Source organism: Pan paniscus, chromosome 12 (genome assembly GCF_029289425.2).
Source record: "Pan paniscus chromosome 12, NHGRI_mPanPan1-v2.0_pri, whole genome shotgun sequence".
In the NCBI taxonomy this organism is placed as follows: domain Eukaryota; kingdom Metazoa; phylum Chordata; class Mammalia; order Primates; family Hominidae; genus Pan; species Pan paniscus.
Genome location: NC_073261.2, coordinates 75,418,150 through 75,444,855, shown reverse-complemented (window position 1 = coordinate 75,444,855; position 26,706 = coordinate 75,418,150). Strand labels below are relative to the sequence as shown.

Sequence of the window (26,706 nt, the reverse complement as noted above, 5' to 3'; positions counted from 1 at the left end):
AGCCATCACATCATTCTTTTAGGTCAGTATAGCTTCAAACATTATCTGTTCACTGAGTTTAGAGGAAGATTTCTGGCAGATTTTGCTACTAGCAATCTATGAAATCCTATGGCTAACTTGTGAACTAGGGTTTCCCTGTGAAATGAAATCACAATTGGACAATTTAGGGATTTCCATCCCTCTAGCAGCAGTTTAGCCCAATATAAATTTGATTGTTTCCTTAAATGGAGTAATTTAAATTTCTCCAAATGTCTACAGACTTTATAATGCCAAGTCCAGAAAATGAAAGGGAAAACTGGGTCAGCTTCCCAGGTAACTCAAGCCAAAGAATAAAATATTGCTTTGAAATTCCTTATAAAGCATAAGTTGTTTTAATTTTCTGAATTATCTTATTCATTGTCTCAGTAGTGTAATTGTATAGTCTATACCTGGGTTATGCAATAAAATAGTATTTTTAACATGAAAGAAAATATTAGTCTCAGTTCATAGTTCTTTGAATATCCCTGCATTTTACCTGTTTGAAAGTTAACACGAATAATTAATAGAGAGTACTTCAGCTGCTCCTATTCTGAATGAACTATCATGGGGTTGTAGGTACATGGCAAACAAGCCAAACAGAAAGGGAGAACTGCAGTTTTGTGCAATAGGCATTTATATAAGTAGGTATAATATGAATGCAAAAGAATACATCCTGAAAATGGTAGCTATTATTATACATGTGGCTACATTTCTTAATATAAACCGTGAAAACATCCATTCTGAAAAGCTGTGCCTTTACACCACATGTAACAGTCCCACATAAAGCAGAATCTCCTTGGTGATTACAGTAATAATGACTACAATTGAATGAAACCCTTTAGCTCTCACTCTCTTTTCGAAAGGACAAGTAATAGGACATACATTTTAAGCAAAATATGGCCTCAGGCACTGTAGTACTGTTGATGCTTTTTAATTCGAAGATTTCCTACCATTGTAGTTCTTCAGCACAGGTTCTATGGCTTAGGACAGCCGGCTGTGGACCTGGACTCACTGATAAGTCATCTACTTGGACATACAATAATGTATCTGTGTGCTGAGAAAGAAAAATCAAAGGCTTTTGGGTGTTTATGCCTACTTGATGATCTCGGAAGAATGAATCAATTTATATTTATTTTAGTGAAAGATAAGCTACATGACCATAAAATATAAGATCTACTTCATTTTTTGAAACTTTCCATCACAAATTGCCAAAAGATCCTTCCTGAAAACGTCGCAATGAATCATGCTATTCAGAAGCCAAACTTCCAGGATCCTCTTCCTGTTACTTGTATAGACACAGAGACATGCAAAGATTAATTACTGTCCCTTTCTTAAAGAAATATTCATTTAAGACTGACATAATTAGAAAAATGTGAAAAGAAACCTTTGACCATCAGTGGTTGTGAAAGTGGTTTTTAAATATTTTCCAAAATTTCTAGAGGCTTCTTGCATTGGACAGGGAATGAGAAAGATAAAAAGTGTCAAATCTGAGGCCACTTGACCCACAATACAACACGAAAACTTTTTTGTTTTCGTTGACTTTGTTTATCCTTCATAGAAAGATATACCTTGGAGCAAAAAGGAAAAAGAAATTTAAAAATTAGTATACTATGAGAAAGAAAAAATATCCAAAGTAAAACCCAAAGGAAACTTGACAAACTTGTTTAGCTAACCAACCAGTTGATCATTAAACAAGAATTTATTGAGTATCTATTTGTGCCAGTCACTGCTCTAGGGACCCTTGAGACACATCAGGGCAGGGTAGAGATTTCTGCCTTCACCAGATTCCTTCCTCTGGTGAAAGGAAGACAAATAAACAAAATAAATGAGAATTTTTTTAAAGTATGTTAAAAGATAGTAATTTCTATGAAGAGAAACTAGATCACGGTATGGAAGTTCAGGAGAGGGCCAAATTGCAGTATTAAGCAGGGTGGTAGGTTTTAGTCTCCTTAACATTTTTAGCAAAATCTTGAAGTATGTGAGAATACTAGCCAATTATTTAACTATTTCAAGATAATTATATGTTATTTTTCCAATATAGACACCTCAGAAATATATCTACTTAGCTTTTCCTTGAAAATGTGGCATTCAGATAACTAGGTGTCAGCAGTCTCAACTATATATCATTCTATGAAGTCATTAGTACGGCAAAACATTGATTTACAAAAAAAGTTTCATCTCATTGGTACCTCCAGTCCATGAAAAAATGTCTATCTCCCTGCCTCCTTCAACCAATAAATTTGCATCTGAAAACCAGCATTTTACCAATGATTTCCTAGCGTTGCTCAAAGTGGAGGCAAGTCTATTTCATCCTCATTATTGTATGTAAGATAAATGTTAAAGTGTAAAGAGTAACAGATATCTAAATAATTTTGATTGAGGATAATCAATCTTTAATACTTTTTTGTACAAATGTTCTCTGTAGTACGGATCATCAGGACATTGGTGTCTAGTTAGTTTCAACCAAAAACAATGCCAGAATCATAAATAATAGGGTATTAATATGATGGAAAGAAGATATTAAGATAATGATACTGTTTTTGTTAAACCTTTGGCAGATTACAGATCAATCGTTTTAAAATTCATTTAATCCAAATGCACACGGTATCTTTTTCTTATTGTCACCATTAATAAAAAGCCACCTCTATGCACTTTTGCAATTTGTCATGTAACATTACCCTCAGTAATTGAGTATTTTTATTAATCCATATTACAGATCATAAGGTTTTGATATGTGAGGCTAAATTATTTACTCAAGGTCAGTAAGGAACAAATCTGGAATATGAACCCAGCTCTTATGACTTCAGGACTATTACCCATCAGTTACAAGGTGGAGTTTTACTCCCTCAAATGAAAATCTTGATAATGAGAGACACCGGCATTCTAGATAAAAATCTGTGAATGGTTTCCTTTATACTACCACTAAATTTATTGTCTAAGAATAAGAAGATGAAACTCTGTTTCATGATTATTAGTGTTTAACTGAAGAAAAATCTTTGAAGTCCCCTTAAGGTTGGCTATTCTATATTATGATAGTTATTTTGGTTCAAAATTGTACAAAGTTTTGCCTATCATAATAAGCAGCATCACCTTTCATGCCTTATAACACAAAGAGGGACAATATTATATTATTATATTTTTAGAAGATCTCTAATATTCTTCTCTGCTCCAAAATGTTATGATTCTAATTAAAGATCCAAATATATCTAGTTTAAGAGCTAAAGACTATAGAAAATTACATTGTTTTTTAACCTCTGACCAGCACAATTTAGGAAATAGCCTCCTATCAAGCCCAAAAGTGTTGATGATGGTTGTTAAAAATCTAGATTAAAAAAATACATTTGCAAATGTATAAATAACATAAAGTCATTATTTTGGAGAAGAAATAATCAGTTTAACCTCCATTATGTCATAATTTGAAAGTTTTGCTATTTGCAACATATTTCAGTAAAACGCATCTAAGTTTCTATTCATACCACCTCATTTTTTAAACTATTAAAGTACAGAGAGTCCTTTCTGTGCTCTTCTCTGAGGATAAGTTAGTCTACAACAAGTTTAGCAAAAGTCTTGTTTAGATGATCAGTTTTTCAATGTTATCATTGTTTAAGGAATGTATAATGACACAGAAAACTTTGCTTCACAGAGCCAGGATTACAGAAATACAATCAAGCTGGGACTTTTATTAGTAATACATGTAACAAGATTGGTTAAATCACAGCAAGAGATAATACATAAGCATATACTCTTCAATTAGTTTTTCTTGGTTCTACTCATAACTAACAAACATGTAAGCTAAAGATGAACTGCTAAATAAACATTGAATTCTAAATAGTCACATAGCCTTCTATGTGTACTGTATAGATAAAAGTAGATATTTAATGTCTGATATTATAAGGTGAAACTCTGGTCTTCCCACGGTCTGTGGCTGTGAGTTAAGGGGATCCAGTATTGCAAGAGTAGAGGTAACACAGTAGAAAATTTAAAAAAAAATTCTTACTTCTTAGTTTGTATATGCACCAAACACAGGCATTTCAACAGTAAGGGTCTGTCAACATTCACAAACTTTTCTGAACAAACAGATGACTTACTATTATGAAACTAAATGAGGAAATACAATTTAAGAATTTATACAGAAGAAGATACATATCATATTTTAATAACCAAATTAGGTCTATATCAGAAATCACAGCAAAATATATTTTAAAAAGCATAAAACAAATATGCATTAGGATTTTAGTAACTGGAAGTTGTGCACTTCACAGACAAATTCGCTATATAGCAACATAGGACTTGAAAATGGTATAAAAATAAAAATCATGGAAACTGTGTGATCTGAATGTTGTATCTTTCCAAAATTGATAAACTGAAATCCTAACCCACAAAATGATGGATTAGGAGAGGGGGATTTTGGGATTTGACTAGGTCCGGAGGGCAGAGCCTTTATGAATGGGACTGCTGTCCTTATAAAAGACACTCCAGAGAGCTCTCTTGCTCCCTTTCAAGTGAGGACACAAAGAGAAGGTAGTGATCTATGAACCAGGAAGCAAAATCTCACTGGACACCGACTGTGTCCGCCCTTGGTCTTGGACTTCCCAGCCTCCAGACGTTTGAGAAATAGTTTCTGTTACTTACAAGCTACCCAGTTTATGGTATTTTTATATAGAAGCCCAAATGGACTAAGACAAAGACAAAAGAAAATGTATTAAAAAAAACACCAAATGCTTTATTCTTTTCTAAGTATTAATAATATCAAATCTATTATAAGAGTAAGTTTAATGAAATATTATTGTGGTATGATAGTATAGATAAAAATTTAAAGCACATGGTAATATTATATTTTACTCATCAATTAGTTCAGGTGGAAGAGTTGTATCCAGGTCTTAACAATTACAATTAGCTTTAACAATTAGTTTTGAGAAAAATCTATCTTTACTATTTTTATAAATTATACTAATTTAAGATCTACTCTTCACAAAGAGAATAAGGCTTATGCACTTTCAGAATGTGTAACTATATTCTTTTCAGTTCTACTTGTAATATTTTGCTCTTCTAGTAACATGAGAAGCCTGGATAATTAAACAATAAATGTCCATGTGACTCTTTAAAATGGACAGTTGAAACCACCGCCCCCAAACAAATACATTTAAGTCATGAAAATGGCAAATTCAAGATACAATAAGAAAAATGTTCTGGAAATACAATGGTCAAAGAGAAAGACAAGCTTTCTGCCCTCATAGAGCTTACACTCTACTAGGAAAAGTAAACATTAAGTATAATCACAAATACAAATATGTAATTACAATTATGATGACTTATGAAGGAAAAGTACAAGCCTCCAATCAAAGTGCCAACATTCGCTGATAATTATTAACTTGTGCTCCTGAGCTATTAACCAGCTATTATGGCTTGATTTTCATGTATAACATATTTTGACTTTTTTGTAATTTAAATAGTCATTCATTTCTGATAAGCCATTAAAGTAAAATATAAATAAACAATCAAAGCAATTATTGGAATGAAGTGACCAGTTACACATACATAGGCAAAGAAACAAGAACAAAAGAGAAAAGACATACTTCATTCAAGGCAAATAGATAAACCTAAATTCTAAATAGAAAGGAGAATAAAATTAGCATTATCAATGATCCTAACAACAATATCATTGACAAATTTCAAGCCCCAAAAAAATGTGATCCAAATTTCATGAAGACTATTTGAATCCATCTACCCACAACCAGCAAAAGTAAGGTTGGCTTTGAATAATAGATCTTCAGCTGCCCCAAAGAAAACTATAATTCATTCAAAGTTTATTCTTAACCATATCCAGTTAAAGGTGACATATCTTTGTTTAGGGAATGTAAAAAACACAAGCGACAGACTGACTCTAAAGTTTGAAACAGGATGACTAATTAAAAATAGGAGGCACTATGGCCTATGAGAAGAATGAGTAAACTCGTGTTTAATTCATTGTGATTCTGCCAGCCCATAGCAGTGGTCTCTAACATGTCTCCAGCTGACTTCGCCATTTTTGTCATGTACACATGATAAGGGATTTTGCAGTTTCCAAACCCTGAGTTGTTATGGAGCACAGAAGGATCAACATCAACTCTGTAAGGACACATCACAAAGTGAGACCAGTGCTTACCTCGAGAGAAAGGACTTGAGAGGAGGATGAAGAAGGTTATCAAAAGGCATGTTCTTTTTACATGTGTTAATTATTTTTAATGAAATATATTCATCTATCACTGGACATTTAAACAGTTAGAAAATATTTAAGAATTCATAAAGAAGAAATCAAAATAATGAAGATGTTCTTGAATCTATTTTTTTCTAGTCTTTTTTTTCATAAAGAAAGACAGTAATCCACAAAACTTCATTCCATATCCCCTGAATTCACTACTCACACAAGAGAAACGTGGGAAAATTGAGAAAATTGCTCCATGATTATATTGAGATATAAAAATTTACGAAACATAAGTTTACACTGTAAATCAGTTACATAAACTGTCCAGACTTAACCCCGATTTTATGCACAACTAGGATTTAACTCCACATAGGAAACTGCAATGTAAAGTTCCTAAATTATTTTTTCCAGATTTTTTTTTAATTCCTCCAACAGATGGCACAAGGTGGGGATATTCACATAAGACAGACTTGGATTGATGTTATGCTTTCCTTTTTCTGAATTCCTACTTCACTTTGTACCAGTCTCACAGCGCTTCCAGTCTGTCATTCATTCTAACTTGCCCACATGTTTTCATTTCCTTGTTATATGAACACTCTGTGGATGCCATGTCATAGTCATGATTCTATTTCTGCTCTAGAATATAGATTTGTTGAATTAATCTGCAATTAGAGAAGACTTACAATCACCTTTCTCATTTCTCTACGTCTAATTAAACAACATGAAATGGGTACCAATCTGATTTGCAAAATACTCAAGTCCATCTAAAAATTTTCTCTCTCCATTTAACAGCAAAAAGCTTACTCGTCCCAATAATAGAAGAAGAATGCAATGAAAAAAACAAATTCCTGTCCTCTGTGTCTTTGTGCTGATTGAGGAACAAAATCTGATGAAAACCGGTGAAGTTAAAAAATAATGTTTGACACACATGCCAACAGAAAACATTTAAGACTGACATAGAAAAACTGAATAAAGTGACACTTAACATTAAGTACACCAAAACAAATATCAGCTGAGTATAAACATGAACTATTCCATATGTAGAAAATGGTTGTATAATTAAAAAATTATTTTGAGTTACTTTTACACAAAATAACAAATATATGAGTGTATACACTTAGAAATTGTGTATTTATACATGCATCCATACAAATACACATATGCATACATACAAACACATATACATATACTTTACTCAGCCAGTAAGATAAAGTATATTCTTCCCTCTATGCCATCCTAAGTCCACAAACTAAAGAACATGATGAGAAATGCCCACTTAAGAGAACGCAGTGGATGAGATTTTGGCCTCAAGTAAAAATGTTTAGAAAGCACTCAAAATGGTACACAAAACCTCTAAAATAATTGATACATACTGTCATTTGCATAGTTGCTAGAGGCTTAATATGAGATTAAATTATACTATTGAAAATAGCTGCCAAAACCAAAACTGTGATAACCTATGTTGTTGGATCAAAGTATTCAAACAGCATTTGTTTCTAAAGCTCTATTTTACACATTTAAAATTGATATCATTTCTTACATATTGCCTGGCTCATGTTCAGATGCTTTTTCAAGCAGAAAAGTTTTCCTGCTAGATGACACAAACATAAAGGTGCAGAACTGTGAACTGTGGTCCCAATTCACCAGATTAACACTGAGAACACAGGAAAGAATAAAGATATTCCTGCATTTAAACTAATAATAATAATTAAAAAACAGAAACTAAATAGAAACATTCACTAACACACAGTTAAAAATGGTTGATTTAAAGACTATTCTATATGTTTGCCACAGCTGCATACCACTTACTTCCTTTTAATGACAACATTAAACACAATGAGGATGGTTTTAAATGGCAAATTACACATGCTTCTGGATTTTGTACCAACATCATCAAAGAGTACACATGCCTGACTTACCAAGCAATGCGGGAATGCATAGCTAGTTGATAATGCCCTTGAAACAAAGTTAGTATGCACAAAGAGAAATGTCTTGCTCCTCTGTTTGTCTCTTTCTTAATACTGCCTTTTTAGGTTACTACAGTGTTCATGTGCATAAATGACATCTAGCAGACAACAAGATGATGCACCCACAGCAGTACCATTTCAGTGGTGCACATGCTTAGACTTATGTCTCAATACAGAATGGCTAGGGCAGGTGTGCTCCAGAGCTGAATGTTTGAAGATCACATATTTACAGTTCCTACACTTATTTAAGTACCATTAAATGATACTGCAGAAACTGACACCAAAACTTGTAGCTAATTTCTAAATATATTAATTATGTGAGCACCTGACATGAAAAAGATCAGTCTAAAGAGAAAAAAAAGGGTGGGGGCGAAAATGGAAACATATTGATGGATTTTTCTTACCTTAAATTTATAAAATATTTATTAACACATATACCTACCTCCCAGTGCCCATTACCAATGCCAAAAGGTCTAAATACATTTATGTAACTCAGACATACTGTAATTCATACAGATGATATTAAGAAGAAATAAAATAATGTAATACCTTTACTTTTACCTATGGATTTGATGAAATGGGTCCATGAAGAAAGGGTTTCCAGACAAAGAGGATAAAGAGGAGAAAAACAACAATAAGAATTATGAACATATGTAAAGCCACTACTCTCTGAAAATTAAATAAGACATGAAAGTATAAACAAGGTTTTGAAGACAAATGGAGATGCAATCAGGACATGTTGGGAATTCTGCCTTTTTTGAAGGCAAGCACATGCAAAAAACTGAAAGGCCCATGCTCAGTTTTAAAAGATCACACAAAAGAGAGACATACAATAAATCTACGTAGAGAAAGTATTGATTCTGTGGAACACTATACTCAGCATTCTACAAGCCAGAAGCCAAAGATGTCTGCATGTTCCCAAACTGTCATGCATGGATGAAAAATGGACTTATTTTTTGGATACAGTGGTTTAAACTGAGGATCTTCTTTCAGACAGCAACTTCTGATGGTTCTCGGTTTTTCTTTACCATAACCACCCTTTACTGCATATGCTGATAAATATATAGAAATTTTCAATCACAATTTCTTATGTCTCATTTATTTGCAAATATTATAATGCAAGAAATGAAGGAAAATAAAAGCCACAGGAACAAACCAAAATCAAATGAACAAAGAAATGGAAGAAAAACACATGAAAAAATGTGAACAAAAGATATGTATTTAATTTGCAGCCATATAATTTGCAAGCATTTGCCCATCCTTTGCAGTGATGGTTTGAAAGCAGCTACAGAACAAGAAAACACTGAAAGCAGAGTGGAAAAGGAACAGAGCCCATACCTTGGTCGCCCATCATCAGGTGCGCCAGACCTTGAAGGGAAACAAGAGCACAGTCAGCAATAAACAAGGGAGCATGGGAAGGCAGGGTTGTCACGGTGACAAAAATGTTCAGTGACAGACATCTCTTTTCCTATGAGACATGTCTGTATCACAGAGGCAAATCAAAAAGCATTCTTTCAACCCCTGGTTGGAATGCTTTGGGGCAAAGTGTTCTAGAACTGCGTTTTAAACACTGGCATATGCTGCACTGTGTATTTCTTCCATGCATCAGTTGGAACAACCAAGAGCACAAGAGCATGACTTAAAATCCAACCAAACCCCTCAATATTACATCTGCCCTCTGTGCCCTTTAATGGGACTGTTTTGCATATTGCCACCACAGGGCTTGTAATTCTTCAGTGATGAAATTACATTTTTTAAAACCCAATGGAATACATGAAACATGGGCTGGGTCTGATCTTTTTCCCCTCATCAAAAAATGAGCATTTTATAATTAAATGAAGAAAAAAAATTGTAGTCACATTGAAATGATAATGCAGAAATGTCTCCCTGTCTGACACATGTAGCGGCTGACTAGGCTTGTTCAAATACAAAATGATCATTAGACATGCAGTTGTAAAGCTAGAATTTACTACAAAAAAGGGTTTTTAAGAAACAATGGGTCAGCTGCAAATACACTAAAGCAATTTTCCTCAGAGAACAAAATTATTTGAGATTTCACCTAAATATTTCTTAAATGCTGAACTCTAAGTTAGTGTAAAGATACATATTACAGATGTAATTTCATCAAGGAATTCTTTAAAGGACATTGAAATTCCTTTATTTAATTTATTTATTATTTCCTGCTTGACAATTCACTTCAAACTGAAAAGCACTTCTCTTCTAAAGAATACTACTAATATGCTTTCAAAAATTCTTTTGCTATTCAAGAAGTTACTTTTTACTGAAAGGCATAATTCCTAGCTTTTTATTTTAAATTCAGAAATAAAGCTATTTCTCTATCCATGTATATGTCTACAATATGGGAAAATGTTAGAGAAATACACATGTATCAGTTTTAATAAACTTGTATTTTCAATTTCCAGTGCTATTTCAGATATATTTGAAACTTTATTTGAGCTATATAACATTACACATTGGTTTCATCAGTATTTAAATTATCTGTGTTGTTTTCTTAAAATTTTAGGGGTATTCAAACATCTCTGTAGGCTAGATATAATTACAAATAATCATCTAATCACAATATAACATGAAAGTTATTAAACACAGTAGTGTGATGCCTCTGAACTGTAGCCTCTCTGTATTTTCTGAGTGATTTTAACAAAAAGTTCACACAGGCAGATTCAACAGCTTATGATCTATTGATAATTCACAGTGTTTTATATGCTGATAAATAGTGGCTTATTTGTCCAGGTTATATATTTTTTCATTTAATTTCACTTTTAAAACTACTACAGATATTTCCAAGTAACATTTTGTAAGTTTTTATGGACTAAATGAGGAAACTGTCTTGAAGATCTACCTTTTAGAAAATATATTAGGTACTTCCAACGGTTTTGATGCTACATCAATAAGGATGGAAATTCACTAATCCCCAAAGAATTCACATTCTTCCTGCTAGACTTTCTACCTATACTGTAAAGGTCATATTATAGATAGAAATATTAAAATTATGATTGAACAGACTTTATTACAATAGTTTATGGGCCTATATTCTAAAAATCTTATCATGGGATGAGTGTGTGTGAAAAGAGAGAAGCATTCATGCTAATTAGGCTGATTTTAAAGCCTCTTGGGATGCAATAGGATTTTAAGAGAAAAGAAAAGCATTTCACAGGATGGATAAGGAAATGCAAAAGAATTTGAAAAGATACCTCTAAAAAATAACTTTTAAACTCAGTTGACATGCACAATATAAATGAGACTGATTTCAAAAGATATTAGGCCTGCAGGGTAATATATCATTTTTATCAAGTATATACTCACATGCAATTAAAATTATAGTATACAAAAACAGAAGCCATATATGGATACAACACTTAGAAAATAGTAATTTATGATTTCTTTTAAAATTTTAATCTATTTTATTTAAATAACAAAACAGAAATGTTCAGCAGCTAAGCAATTATAATATTATCCATGTACGAATGACAAATATAATGTTTACCACTGCTACTGGTCAACTCTGTATTATCATGAAGTGTTCTTTCTTAGATATATGAAGCCTTGGTAACCTTAATGGCTATTTATCTGTAACCTGGGATAGGGAGTCTTTTTCTAAGAAATCCTTCATTCTATGGAAATGTACATTTACAGAATGACTATATTTCAAAATATGGTAGTAAAATAAAATATACTAAATGCTGTCTTCCCATATACAAATATTAGTAAATTAGTAAATTTTTATGTAAGAACTGTTAATGCTGTGAATATATAAGTTGATAGAACATATATAATTTGATAAAACCTTCCCTTTCACCATTCTTTTGTTATGCCTTGTTCTTTTTGCATGTTAACACTTTGAAGATTTGTTTGTAGCACACTGACTAATGCCTTTAAGTTCTTAAAAAATGAGAATAAGGAAATATGTTTTAATTTGCTGGATTCTACAGGAAAATATATAAGCTATATAACTTCTTCAAAATTCCTTGACAGAGATAATTTTTTATAAAAGACTGAATAAAATATTTAGCAGGCAAAAAATATTACAAATATACTTACCAGGAATCATATCGAAATGCTGTATGCTTTCATGTCCACTGGCCAATGGCTTATTTTTTAATCTAAATTTATGTCTCTTACTTATACTCAGTACTTTATTGCATTCTTTTTATACATCCAATCATTTTAAACAAACCAATGGGCTTGAAATGAGATAATGCTAAATTTTGCCAGAATAGAATAAGTCATTTTGATAAAAAATGGAAAAAGGATCATGCACTGTCTTATGAAACTACAAAGAAATATTTTGTCTTTTAAAGTAAAAAAAGCAGAATTGTTATCATTTTTCTCATACAGAACACTGTAATAACTATTCTAAGCTTCATATGGGATGCTGAGGTCTTTCAAGGGTTGGAGTTAAGCTTGAAAAAGTTTCATATACTTGGGATGGCCGGGTTGAGAATGTATGTGTTCTGTATGAAAAGTGATACACAATCCAGAAACCAACAAATGTTCAGAAAGAAGTTCAACTTACCGTCTAACTTCAAGATGTACCCTATTAGTACTAAGAAATAAAGGACAAATGAGAGTTGGAAAAATAAGGTAGAAAGCACCCACCTTCCACATTGTTGTCTTCTGAAAGCACATGACAAGGAGGGAGAGAAAAGGAAAAACATTCATTAAGCAGCATGCAGACTGGACCTTGCCTTTGCATGTCTTCCTCATGCAAGGCACCAAACACATCATGCAAGTGCTCCATCACTATCATTCAAGGGGGAAAACAAAATCACAGGGAAGCAGGTTCCCTCCCATTGGCAGCATTGATAGGAAGTGAGACAAACTTTCATAATACTGCCATTCCCTGTGCAAAGAGTTTTTAAAAAAATCTTTCAACTACCCAGTATAAAGCAAACATTACTGTTATTACATGTTGCTGGTGTGGTCTTTCTAGGCAATTATTCTTAAAAGCTTTTTTGTTTTCTTTTTAACAATTCTAAAAGGTTCTATTTCCACATACTGATTTGGCCTTAGATTTTAAGAAGTCTATTGGAAAGAGCTATGAAATTTCACTTAAAGATATTCCAGTTCTACCAAATATATTATCCATATGCCATTACTGCCTTTTAGTATTTCTAATACCTCAATTGCTTTCCTTAAAGAAAAACAACGTTAACTATATGGAACTAAAATCTGCAATTTATTTGGTTAATTTATAGCATATTAATATTGTATTGCAAATGAGAATAGTTTATTGGAATTTATAAAAATGCTAACTTTTAAAAATGTTAGGTAGAAAAAGTGATCACTGGAAGAGAAGTCCACTGGGAACTGTCCATTAGGCAAATTGGTTTGTCGTGATTTAAAAACTTTGTACTTCTGTTGAGGATGTGAATATGAATTTGTTTGAGACAATGAAAATATTTAGCCCAATTTCCCTTATATTTCTATATATCTATAAAATACCTACATGTTTTCATATATTTTGTTAGTCATATTTCCATGTGTGTACCTATGTGTATATGCATAAACATATATATCCAAGCAGATTTGTATTTCCCAAGATAATCAATATAAATATATAAGGTTTAAAGTATTATTAGTACCTAGTGGAAAATTCAAGTTCTATTTGAGACTTGGGGCCTGCAATCCCGGCAAGAAATGGAAGGGAAAGCTGTCTTAGGGGACTAGGGCAAGAGCAAGGTTTCAGTACTTATCAAAAATGTTCTAATAGTAAACTCCACCCATGTTGACATTCTAGTCTCATCCTTATTTTTTGTTCAATTAATTGTACTTTATAAACTCATCATCTGATCAGAGGTGTTTATAAACATGGCAACATGCAAGTATAGAAACTTGAAAGCAAAAACAACTAAGAATGTACCATTTGATTAGCTTCACCTAAAACCTTTTTAATTGGATAAAGTTACTAGTGAATTAAAAATCAACAATTTTGTTTAAAACATTTCAGCTGAAAATTGAAGTATCAACACAGGCACATCTACTGATGTGGTGTTAGCATGTAATAGAAAATGGCTGGTGGCTAAATGTGGGTAATAACATCTTTACACAATACGTGGTTTTCAAGAGTTTATTTTTAAAGAAACAACAAAAAAAAGTTTCAAATATTTGGTCTGTGATATTGACTTCTAGTTTGTTTTTGTTTGTTTTTTGGACTGCTAATTTATTAAATAAGGAATTAGGCTGAATTTGTTACTTTTCAGTGGTGACTTTGATGTTACACAAACACAAATATTAAAGTTTTGTTTTACTGCATTATATTGGACATAATACAAAGATATAAATTATTGTAATGTTTAAGATATACTTTTCCTGTATATTAACTTTGAAATTGTATCTTCTGTTTAAGATGCTTACTTAACAAGATTATTTAATATGTATTGTAAAATAATAAAATCAGGGAATTTAGAGGAGAGTCATGTGCCAAGACAGTATGTCAATTGCTACAGCATTATTTAATTTCTGTAAAGACGGGCAAATATGGTTGTGAGGAGCAGTGCTTTGGTAGAAATTTTGGTAAAGTGTGGCCTAAAACTACAATAAAAAAAAAAGGAAAGAAAAGCAAACCAACAAAATGAAACAGGCCCAGGCCTGACACCAACTTTAGGAATGCACTAAGTAGGGCATTATAAAAGGAGTTCAAGGTCACTGATTCAGTCCTGACAGCAAGTTCTCCTTTCATGACCATAGGTACAAGCCTAGGTTTTGCCATGGATCCTACTCTACCATCTAGCATTTTTTTCTGAATTCTTATTCATAATGAGCACAAGCTTAATAATGGGAATTCCTTTATACGATCCAAGTCATGTTTAATGTGTAAACAAATTCTGACTCGACTAAATCCAGAAAAGTGGTCTGTCTCAGAAAATTTAGATTTAGAAAAAAAAAATCAAAGTACTAGAATAAATGGGTGATATATTAACCACTGTTTTAAAAAAAAGATGGTGATGATGATGAAGACAACTGGCTTGGAACAGACTTTCCTTGAGTTTCCATATATTTTCAGATTCAATCTCAGAATAAAAATCCTCTTTCCTCTTCCATTCTATTCTATTCTGGTATCCATTTGCTAACTTTACATAATTTAAAACTTGTTAACCTAAAGAAAATCCCTACATTATTTCACAATTTGGACGTGATTATAACTGGTGGTAGCTCCAGCATTTACAACCATTCTCCAGGTATTTTTTTCCCTTCTCTTTCCTTTCCATTTTATTTCTGTACTAAATAATAAATGTCGAGTCAAAAAAGAATAGTTTATCTCCTCATAACATTTTTTTCTTTATCTTTGTAAATTCTTATACACACAAATGCTACTTTGCTTTTGAGCAGCAACAAAGACAGGTGCTGAATTTTGGCATGCCACGGTGTACAGGTAAAGCAGCAAATTTTGGTTTAGTGTAAGGTAGAAAGCAGTCCATTCGGCCTTACCTGTGGACACTGTCAAGTTAGGGAAAATCTCTTGGTTTGCAGAAAACCCTGGCTTCTTAATTCTGCTGACCTAATCCTTGCTGAGTAAATGAAGTGCGTCTCTTAATCATCAACTTTACTACGATGACCATGCCACCTATAAAGATCACACTCTTGCTTTCTTTTGATTGGAAAAATAATGAATATAGAGCTGTGAAAAAGATACTTTACATTTTATTTTTCTTTCAGATAGGATGGGCTTCTCTCACAAAGATGGGAATTAGGCACCAGAATATCAATCATGCTATGAATAGTGGCTGTGTGCTGACAAGAAGGCAAGCAACAGCCTGTTTTAAAATCACTGTAAAAGAGCATCTCCACAAAATTTTTATCTTCGGCCCCCAGCTTATAAGAATGCAAGGACAGTAACTTTAGTTTATCATTCCAGTGTTCTTTGCACATACTCTTAAGTATATGGTTCTAGGAAAACAAATGAATACAAAAACAAATATGCTTGTTTCAATATAAAGAAAATCATGACCAGTAAAAAATTAAAATTTGGAATAAAATATCACAAAAATCTCCTTTCTGTATAATCAGTGCTAAAGTTTGGCAATATGTAAGTCTTTCTCTAAATGTACAGACAGTGGTCCATTTAGTACTACAACTTACATTAAAAAATGACCAAAAGAAGCTTCCTGATATCACTTGGGCATTCCTTTACTTCTTTAATTTTTGGTTTCCTTCCTTCTCTGCTAGATGCCTGTGACTGGCTCCCCTCATTTTCCTTGATTCCCTCTCTCCTCCATCAAAACTGCCACTACTGCGAGTAGCTTCTGTCCCAGATACAAGCACTCCAAGGTATGGCATATTACAGCAAAACTGGTGGTGGTAACCAGCAGTGGAAAGACAGATGAAGAATAAGATTCTATTTCCTTCCTCCATACAGGGAGTGTGCTAACTTCTATCCACGTCTCTCTAGCCCATCACATTACTTCTCAAGCCTGTACTCCTCATTTTGGAGATCAAATGCCAGTACAGCAGAGCTTAGTTCCCTTGGTGGCACAGGATGGAGCTTTGTTTTTTCTTTTGGTATTAGCAGTGAAAGCCTTTAAAAAACCTCAATAGTCTGGGAATGCTTCAAGCACTGGGAAATGGAGGAAACCATTGAGACTGTGGATTAAAGCAGCAGTCAGCTGAAGGAATAGAAATGCAGGCCAGAACCAAGAGGATGTTCAAAGAGAAAATGAAGCATAAAGGTCCATTATGGAGACTTAGGGAAGGAAAGAAATGGTCCTGGACAGGAATTGGGCTAATTTCAAACATGCTTTTTAACAGAGGACATCACCTCCTTTTTCAATCCCAGCTAAATAATATTGCAGGACACTCCCACCCAGCCTGCTTGGAGTACTCGTCCTAGGAAATATATGGAGTCAACTACAACAGCCAGTTTTTCTCCTTCTTCACTTCTCAGGAATAAAAAAAGTATCTCTAAACCGGATGCAGCAACACAGATGTTCCTGGCATCACACTAGAAACACTTAAAACAATTTCCCCCCAAAATATTTTGTTACAAAGACATTTGTGGTATTTAATTCAAAATGTTCTATCTTGTTAATGACAATTAAAAGAAAGAAGAGAAAAAGAGAAAGGGGGAAGGAGGAAGGAAAGCAAGAAAGCCTAAAGTTATTGCGATTTATAGTGATTAAGCTATTTCATGAACCTGATGAAATTTAATAACTGTTAGTCAACATATTATAATATAAATCAAATGACTCACATAAGCTATAATGAATTCAATTTCAAATTTTCATGAGGAACTACTACAAGGATTTTCAAATTTGTTTTGCTTTGATAATCTCAGTTCTTCCCCAAGTCTAAATCTTGAGAGTTAACATTTCAACATTCATTTCAATAGTTGGACTTAGGAAGGAACACTGAATTTAACAGTGACTGTAAACATGGTGACAAGCACAGTCTACAGTATGTGTGCTCACACCGCCTATTTTTCTTTTTTATTGCTGAGAAATGAATGCTTCCTGATACGGAATTGACAGACAACACTGAGCAGAGTGCTTATCACATACCCTCCCAACCAAGCTTAATCACTGTTAAACAACTCTCCTAAGAAAGGTGGCTCAGGTGAGCAGTGCTTTCCTTTCTAAGAGTTTGACGTCATCATATTTTAGGATACAGAGCAAGAAAGCTCTTGGACTGAGGTTAAGAGAGTGAACTTAAATACACCCTACCTACTTTCCCAACTTACCAACCCTTCTAGTGGTTATGTGGTTTTGACTTCTTTGTGAACAGATGGACAGGAGACATCCTTTGGCCTGTGTATTACCATCAGAGAATATTCTGCAATGTGTTCTAGGTTTGCTATCATTAAGATGAAAAGTAGGTGAACTCCCACTAATAAGACTAATGGTCTTCATCTGAAAGAGCTGTCAAATGTCTACTGGTATATACATTTTTTTCACCATTTTTTTCATCTTACTACAGATGTTTTTCAACTAAATATTAAAATACTCTTAACTTTATTATTCTATACCTGGGTTCTTAGACATGTCCAAAACAAATCTATTTAATTTATCTAAGAAAAGGCAAAAATACTTTGTGATGAAATTAAAAATATGACTAAACCACATTGTAAAAAGGAGTCTTAAGTTTGATGCTTAAAAATTACATTTACATGCAGTGTACAGAAAATAAAATTATTTATATGATATGACTGACCTGACAATTATACATTATTTTTATATCAAAGAAAAAATGAAATTTTATATCAAAATAAAAATATTTTATATTGTTATCTTCACTTCAATAGGACCCTCACATATGTAACAAACAGCTTGGAAGGAAGCTATTCCTTGGAAGGAAAAATGCACAGCATATTAAAAGGATTTGATTTTTCATTTCTTCAGAGCTCTTAGTTTTTCATTTTATATGGTGTTAAAAATTCACTGTATTTACATGTGTCAGTTTATGACTAAATTAATTTCAAAGTTTTATGAAAATCACTGAAAATTATTTTAAAAGGAATAGGCCATTCTTAGCTAAATAAATTAGATCATACATTGAAATTTTCCAGGAGGCTCTCGGGATTGATTAAAATATTACTTTTTTTTTTCTGGAGATGGAATCTCACTCTGTTGCCAAGACTGGAGTGCAGTGTCACCGTGTTGGCTCACTGCAACCTCTGTCTCCTGGGTTCAAGCAATTCTCCTGCCTCAGCCTCCCAAGTAGCTGGGATTACAGGCACCCACCACCATGCTCTGCTAATTTTTGCATTTTTTTAGTAGAGACAGGATTTCACCATGTTGGCCAGGTGCCTGGCCAAAAAATATTACTTATAATCAGGCTGAGCACGGTGGTTCACACCTGTAATCCCAGTACTTTGGGAGGCTGAGGAAAGTGGATCACTTGGTGTCAGGAGTTCGAGACTAGCCTGGCTAACATGGTAAAACCCCATCTCCACTACAAATACAAAAATTGGCTGGGCAGGGTGGCACATGCCTGTAATCCCAGCTACTCAGGAGGCTGAGGAAGGAGAATCATCCTTCCTTCCTGCTCACTTTTGGTTTCCATTTACATGGAATATCTTTTTCCACCTCTTTACGTTAAGTTTATGTGAGTCCCTATGTATTAGGTCAATCTCTTGAAGACAGCAAATACTTGGTTGGTAGATTGTTACCCATTTTGCCATTCTGTATCTTTTAAGTGGAGCATTTAGGCCATTGACATCAATGTTAATATCATATGTTCCCACTTACAAGTGGGAACTAAGCTATGAGGACACAAAGGCAAACATAATAGACTCTGGGGACTCAGGGGAAAGGGCAGGAGAGGAGTAAGGGATACAAGATACACATTAGGTACAGTGTACACTGCTCGGGTGATGGGTGCACCAACGTCTCAGAAATCGCCACTAAAGAACTTATCCATGCAACCAAACACAACCTGTTCCCAAAAATCTATTGAAAAATTTTAAAAAATAATGTGCTAGAAAAACACACACACAAAATATAACTACTGGTATCACTTTTTTTTCTTAACAGCAATAGAATAAATGAGTAAGAAGACTGTGAGAAGACTGAATGATTTCATAGATCCTGCTGCAAGAAGGCAGAAAAACCTCAGAGAAAAATACTATTTTCTTAATTGCATTTATTTGTTGATACTATAAAGTCTAAGAAACTTTAATACTGCTTAATTTCCTTTATTAAAGAAAAAAAAAGGCTCCCAGTCCTCTTCTATAGATTGTTACAATAAATTGCTTCCTCAAGAAAAAACAAAACAAAACAAAAAAACACACACACATTTAGAAAATCTTTTGTCCTACTTTAAGAGCAAAATTAGGTCCAGGTTTATAAATGTGTTTACCCATGGGCATTCTAACCACTAGAAATCAAAGAAAGAATTATTCCATAAATTTCTTGCTGTCTTTAAAATTTAAAGAAAAGCACTCGTTTCATTCCCATCACATAAATTGTGCCTTCCTTTTAAAATATCTGAAACAAAATGACACTTTTGTTCAAAGCCAAATATTTTGGTAGGTGAGACAATATATTATGAATTTGCCACATAAAATATATTTGCTCTTTCATTCGAGTTATAAAATGCAAATTTGGTAAAAAATATTACTTTCATTCCCCTTACATACTCGCTGTGTAGTAAATCTCCTGGGAACTGAGCAGCAAATTATAATTCTTTTGCAGGAAGAAAAACTAAATACTATACAAACTGCAATTCTCTTTTGGAAAAAAAGTGTTTTGTGTTACAGAGTTATATGAAAATAGTTTGTTCATAGGTACAACCAATTCTATACTTTTGAAGATATTATATATGTAGTTATTTGAGTTAATGTCTAGTGACTAAACTAAGCCCATATGAATATTGGTCATGTGGAAGAGAGAGCCATGATATTGATTAATCCATTTTATATCTGTTGATTTACTGATCCATAAAATCAAATCAACACAAATACAAATTTCTAGGTACCCTAATGATTCCTTTTTAATGTTTTCCTGACATGGGCATTCACTACTTAAGAAAACATGCTGAACAGAAAGAGAAATTTCCTTTTGTAACCCTAATATAGCTTCTTAAAATATTAATTCCATAATTCAGAGCAGTTCACTTTACTTTTTAAAAATGTATAATAAAAAGACGGTGTACTTAATTACTTCTTCAAATTTGTTTAAACTGCTTTCTATGACTACCAGCAAGTCTGCATTTCTACCAAAACAATTTCAAGAAAATTTAATTTTAAAAATAATCTCATCAAGCCACACCTCATTATATGTTGCTTTAAAATGTGTGGCAATACAATGATACCATTACTTCAAAAGCTCCTCCCTAAACATCAGTACCAGCATGTGTGTATCTCTCTAACACATATGTGTATTCATATACACACCCAACTGGTATTTCATTTCATAAACAAATCCAAACTGTGATATTTTTCTCAATAAAAATATTTTTTCTACAAAAGTTAACGTGAATAGAAGAAAAACATTTATAATAAATAATTTGATAAGATCATCAATAATAACACAACTACTACATGACCACTTTTCCTATAAACATTTTACCTTACTAATAATAGGCATTAAATAAATTATAAACTTCTCTTTTCCTCTTTGTATCTGTTATTTCAATTTTGTTTGTACGTATTAGAAAAACAGAGTGTTTTCTAACTGCATGATTGAATATGTAACCACAGAGACATATGGCATATTTCTAAGTAAAATTAAAATTTCAGTTCCTTAGCCATGTTCCACATGCTCAATAGCCACATGTAGCCACTGGCTACCAGGATGGACAGCACAAACTGTGAAGCTTTCAGTCATCACAATAAGTTCTATTGAGCGGTATTAACTACAGCTTCTCTGACAATATCTTTTAATATCAAGCTATTCATATAATGTACATATTATTTGTTCTTTATTCAAAAAAGGAAATAATTAAAATGCATGATGGTTTTAAAAGCAAACATCTATTTAGAGCAGAGTTATTACATTTGTGCAATATGGAGAACTTTGTAACATTTCCACTTAACCTTAAAATAATAACAACAATTAGGAAATAAACCTGATAAAAATTTTATTGTATTCACTTAAAAATGTGTTTGAATAATTCAAACTCCGGACAATTATTACTCTTTTCATCATAAGTCTTTTCCTTTAGACCTCATAGATGAGAAAACGCTGAACCTATTTTGATTTTTAAGTAAACTAAACTAGTAATCTAATATCGTCTTACTCTTAAGCCCCTCATTCTCGCAGTATGCCCAATTAGATCATTTATCATTACTGTCTTTAAGTCTATGACCATTTTTCAACATAAGAGTTTAATAAGCTTTTAACAGAGTAGTTTTAACATTAATTTAAAAAGCGCCTTTCATCCTACTATCTTATATAATGTATTCTCTTATAGGTCAAAGACTTTCCTTCCTATAACATGGGCCTCTTTTTGAATATTACACCATAGAAAAATAAACCAAATGAGCAAATAAAATAGTCAACATTTCTGTAAGACTTAAATACAGCAGAGAGAAGGCAATTGGATAAATGGAGCAGTTCACACCTCTAGTTAATTCTAGAAAAGTCCAAGATCCTATTAAGGAACTACTACATAGAAATAAATGAACCAATGAGAAGGCAAATAAAAACTGAGTAGGGAGAACAGAAAAATAATCCTCAGGCTGGGCGCAGTGGCTCAGGCCTATTATAATCTCAGCAATTCGGGAGGCCAAGGCAGGCGGATCACTTGAGGTCAGCAGTTCCAAGACCAGTCTGGTGAAATTGCATGTCTCTTAAAAATACAAAAATTAGCCAGGCATGGTGGCAGGCACCTGTAATTCCAGCTACTCAGGAGGCTGAGGCCGGATAATCACTTGAACCTGGGAGGCGGAGGTTGCAGTGAGCAGAGATCACACCACTGCACTCCAGCCTAGGTAACAGGGCAAGACTGTCTCAAAAACAAAAAAGTAACCCGAATATGGAATGGTAGAAAAGCAAAAGAAAAAAAAAAAGTGGCAAAATTGTCTATGGGATGAAATGATGAAATAAAAAGTTTCATGTCAAGAATGAGTAAGATGTATAATAAAAATTTATAATAGACTTTGCCAAGTCTATTTTAGTATTTAAAGTATTTGCCAAGTCTATTTTCAGTGTTTAAAGAATGCTGGCCTGCTCCAAAGATTAAATATCTTTAATGATTATAGAAAACTGACCTTTTTATGATAGATTAGTGGCATCAAATCTCCATTGATACATAGTGAATGAAATAAGGCAATGCATTTATACCTCAATTTCCTAATGAATAACATTTAATCTAACATTTAATCCATATGTCCCAAGCATATGAGCTGTTGTTTGGAAAATAAACTAAGTATTGAGAAGGAAAGATGATTTCCAAAAGATACTGAGGTCATCTGACATTTTATCAGCACCACGCTCTAACCAACTGAGCTAACCGGCCGACTGGTCATCTGACATTTTAGCCCAACCCTGGTATTAGAACAACTTGAAAGAGATTACACAACATAATGAGATGCTTATTAATATTTATAATGAAGAAAATATGTGTTGGAAAGCCAGAATCAGCATCCTGACTCAGTACTATCTTATATCTTGTACTACTAGAGAAAACACACTTTTACATAAAATAATAAATGACAGAAAACCTTAATACATTTCTGACAGTATTGCAATAACTAAGAAAAAAACTAGTTGTGCAACATGTACAGTAAGTATGTGAAATGGCTCATAGCTGCTAGTAAATGTAGCTTGTGGCAGTACCTAGTAGCTTAGACAATGTATATCTTGTAGCTATCTAAAGTAAACTATGCTCAAAATGGGTAATATTGAAAATAATACTTAACACATGGGGAAAGCACAGTGGAAAGAGAGTAGAAAAGTCACTGCTTTCTGAAATACTGAATAGAAAGTGTCATCTTTTTTTAATTAATATGGCTCAGAGCAATATGAAAACTATTCTGGACTGAGATTGAGAAAATAGACTTGATAACTTTAAATAGGCCTAATAATAGACTATGAGAATTAAATCAATCACTTGAAAGTTTGTAAACATGTATGAAAATGTGGGTAGTGTGATAATTTTTAAAAAATGAATAAATTGTCAGGAAGAAAAAATACACTAAGAAACTACGAATCATTGGAGAATCTAGGCATTTCTTACCAATACTTCAATGTTTTATCTATTCATCTTGAAGAAGAAATTGGAGAGAGCAAGGTGCCTGTCGTTACGAGACTTCTAGGGTCTGTTATCACAAATCAGATAAATCTAATATACTTTTTCTAATATTTAAAAATGTTTCTCAATGCTAAATATTTAACTTGCTCCACAGAGCCTGGCACACAGCAAAAGAATGTAAGACCCCTTATTCAATAATGCCAGATTATAAAGCATCTTATTTATGGCTAATATGTATTTAATGATGTTAGCCATTATATTATTATAATTAATGCTTCCTTATACAAATCACAGGCTGCTTAAGAGCAATGCCTTTTCCATTCCCCTTATTTTGTTCAGCTTCTAGCACAGTATGTACATGTAGAATTTGCTTAATAAATATGTGTTATAAAGAATAATTAGTTTCCTACCTCAATTTCCTGCTTGGCTTCTATGAAACTATCAGTAGTATGGGAATGAGTATGTTTCTTTTAGTTGGCAAGATTTACTTGCCACAGTGAGCTTTCTTAAGTTGTATTCTCACACCAGATGTAAGGAACTCTATCAACTGGACATGTCATTTGGGGCAAAATAAACTGAAGGAGTTTAGTATTAGTTGCCATCCAAATTTCAGGCAGTCCGAGATTTATTAGTTAGGCATTTCCAAACTTTCTCCATCGATTGTTGTTTATGAAGTAGATGATGATGATGATGAAGATGATGACAATGATGATGATGCAGAATACAACTGTCTCTTAAACTCAAAAATTATTTCCACTTGTGTAATCTCATTCAATTATTATAAAGACATGGCCATGATTAGTTGAGAGAAAATTAACTATTAAAGATCCAATTGGGTGCTAATAAAGTCATGCATGCCTCAGGAATGGGGATACGTTTCAAGAAATGCATTGTTAGGTGATCTCATCCTTGTGCAAGCATAATAGGGTGTACTTGAACAAACCTGGATGGTATGGCCTACTACACACCTAGGCTATCTGGTATAGCTTATTGCTTCTAGGCTATCAACACATGTAGCATGTTACTGTACTAAATGCTGTAGAGAACTGTCATACAAGGTAGGTATTTGTGCATTTAAACATAGGAAAGGTACAGTAAAAATATGATATTTTTTTTAATGGTACACCTGTGCAGGGCACTTAACATGAATGGAGCTTGCAGGACTGAAAGTTACTCTGGGCAAGTCAGACAGTAGATAGTGAGTAAATGTGAAAGCCTAGAACATTACTATACACTATTGTAAACTTTATAAACATGGTACATTTAAGCTACACTAAATTTATAAAAAATGAAAATTGAGGTATGTTTGCTCGATGGCTATTATGTCACTAGGCATTTTTCAGGTCCATTACAATCTTGTGGAACCATCATCATATATGGAGTACATTGTTGACTAAAATGCTGTTATGCCACACCTGACTTCATTGTCAATATCACTATCAGTATTTTTGTCAGAACCATTCAACAAGACTCTAGGAAGTTCCAAACTTTCCCATATCTTCCTGTCTTCTTCTGAGCCCTCCAAACTATTCCAATTTCTGCCCGTTACCCAGTTCCAAAGTTTCTTCCACATTTTTGGGTATCTTTATAGCAGTGCCCCACTCCTGATATCAATTTTCTGTATTAGTCTGTTTCACACTGCTATAAAGAACTACCTAAGACTGGGTAATTCATAAAGAGTTTAAATTGACTCACAGTTCTGCATGGCTGAGGATGTCTCAAGAAACTCAAAATTTCATTTTTAGCAAAATGCCTGACATATAGCAAACAGTCAATAAACATGAGGAATTAAATGAAGAATGAATGACCAAATGGTAAAATCAGGCCTGACTCCAAATTCTATGTTCATTCCTCTGTATTAGGGAGGTTTAGCAAACTTTTAATTAGTCACAGGTACCCTACAGGCTTAGCAGTATATTTATAGGAAGTAAATAATTGTAGATTTTTAAAAAATTAAATGTAGGGGCCGAGCGCGGTGGCTCATGCCTGTAATCCCTGCACTTTGGGAGGCCAAGGCAGGAGGATCACGAGGTCAGGAGATCGAGACCATCCTGGTTAACATGGTGAAACCCTGTCTCTACTAAAAATACTAAAAATTAGCTGGGAGTGGTGGTGGACACCTGTAGTCCCAGCTACCTGGGAGGCTGAGGCAGGAGAATGGCATGAACCTGGGAGGCAGAGCTTGCAGTGAGCTGAGATCACACCACTGCACTATAGCCTGGGCAACAGAGCGAGACTCCATCTCAAAAAAAAAAAAAAAAATTAAATGTAGGTAGCCCCATTAAAATAATGACTTACAAAGCTTCATTTAGAAATCATATTTTTTGGAAAACTAGCATTGTTTCCTGAATACAAACTATTGTTTCATGATATATTTAGTAAGTTAACAATGAAAACATTTTTAGTAAATTAAATAATTTTGTTTACAATCTAAAAATCAACTTTATTTTTCAGAATTTTAATAGATTTATGATTTATTATTTATAATAAAATATGTCAAACTTAAACCTATTTTTATTGGATAGGATGCAAATATTGAACACAATTAGATTGCTGACATTTTAGGATGATCTCAAGCAACTTTTCTTTTCTCTAACAATTTGCCTTGATAAACTTCAAGAATAAGCAAGGTATTTAAGATGGCATTCTCAGGATTTTGGTCCAAATAATTTATTTTAGGTTTCACTTAAACTAGTCACCATGGTACCTAACAAGTAAATACTAAACTAAAATAAAGCTCCCTCTAATTAAAACAATTCAAAATAACCACATCAATTATGCACAACAGAAACATACAATTTTAAATACTGTTTTCAGGGATACTAATCTGGTAAACATGACATACATGTTCTGATTCCAGTGGGGATGTACACTTAGAAAATTCATCCA

General features: G+C 33.2%; 1 protein-coding gene across 43 annotated transcripts in view; it reads right to left on the bottom strand.

The window, feature by feature from the left end:
* The window catches only part of NRXN1 (neurexin 1), a 1,114,986-nt gene that overhangs the window by 995,679 nt on the left and 92,601 nt on the right, over positions 1-26,706 (bottom strand). For 19 of the 43 annotated variants that reach the window (XM_055107954.3, XM_055107959.3, XM_055107952.3 and 16 more), the window contains exons 3-5: positions 12,787-12,804; positions 9,508-9,537; positions 8,719-8,730 (exon numbers count right to left, since the gene is read on the bottom strand). The exons of 14 other annotated variants lie outside the window; for them this stretch is intronic. In XM_055107954.3, the coding sequence (XP_054963929.1) occupies positions 8,719-8,730; positions 9,508-9,537; positions 12,787-12,804 (60 nt within the window). The remainder of the gene's footprint in view (positions 1-8,718; positions 8,731-9,507; positions 9,538-12,786; positions 12,805-26,706) is intronic. 10 more of the 43 variants (XM_055107968.2, XM_055107955.3, XM_034953106.4 and 7 more) reach the window with 5 other exon arrangements.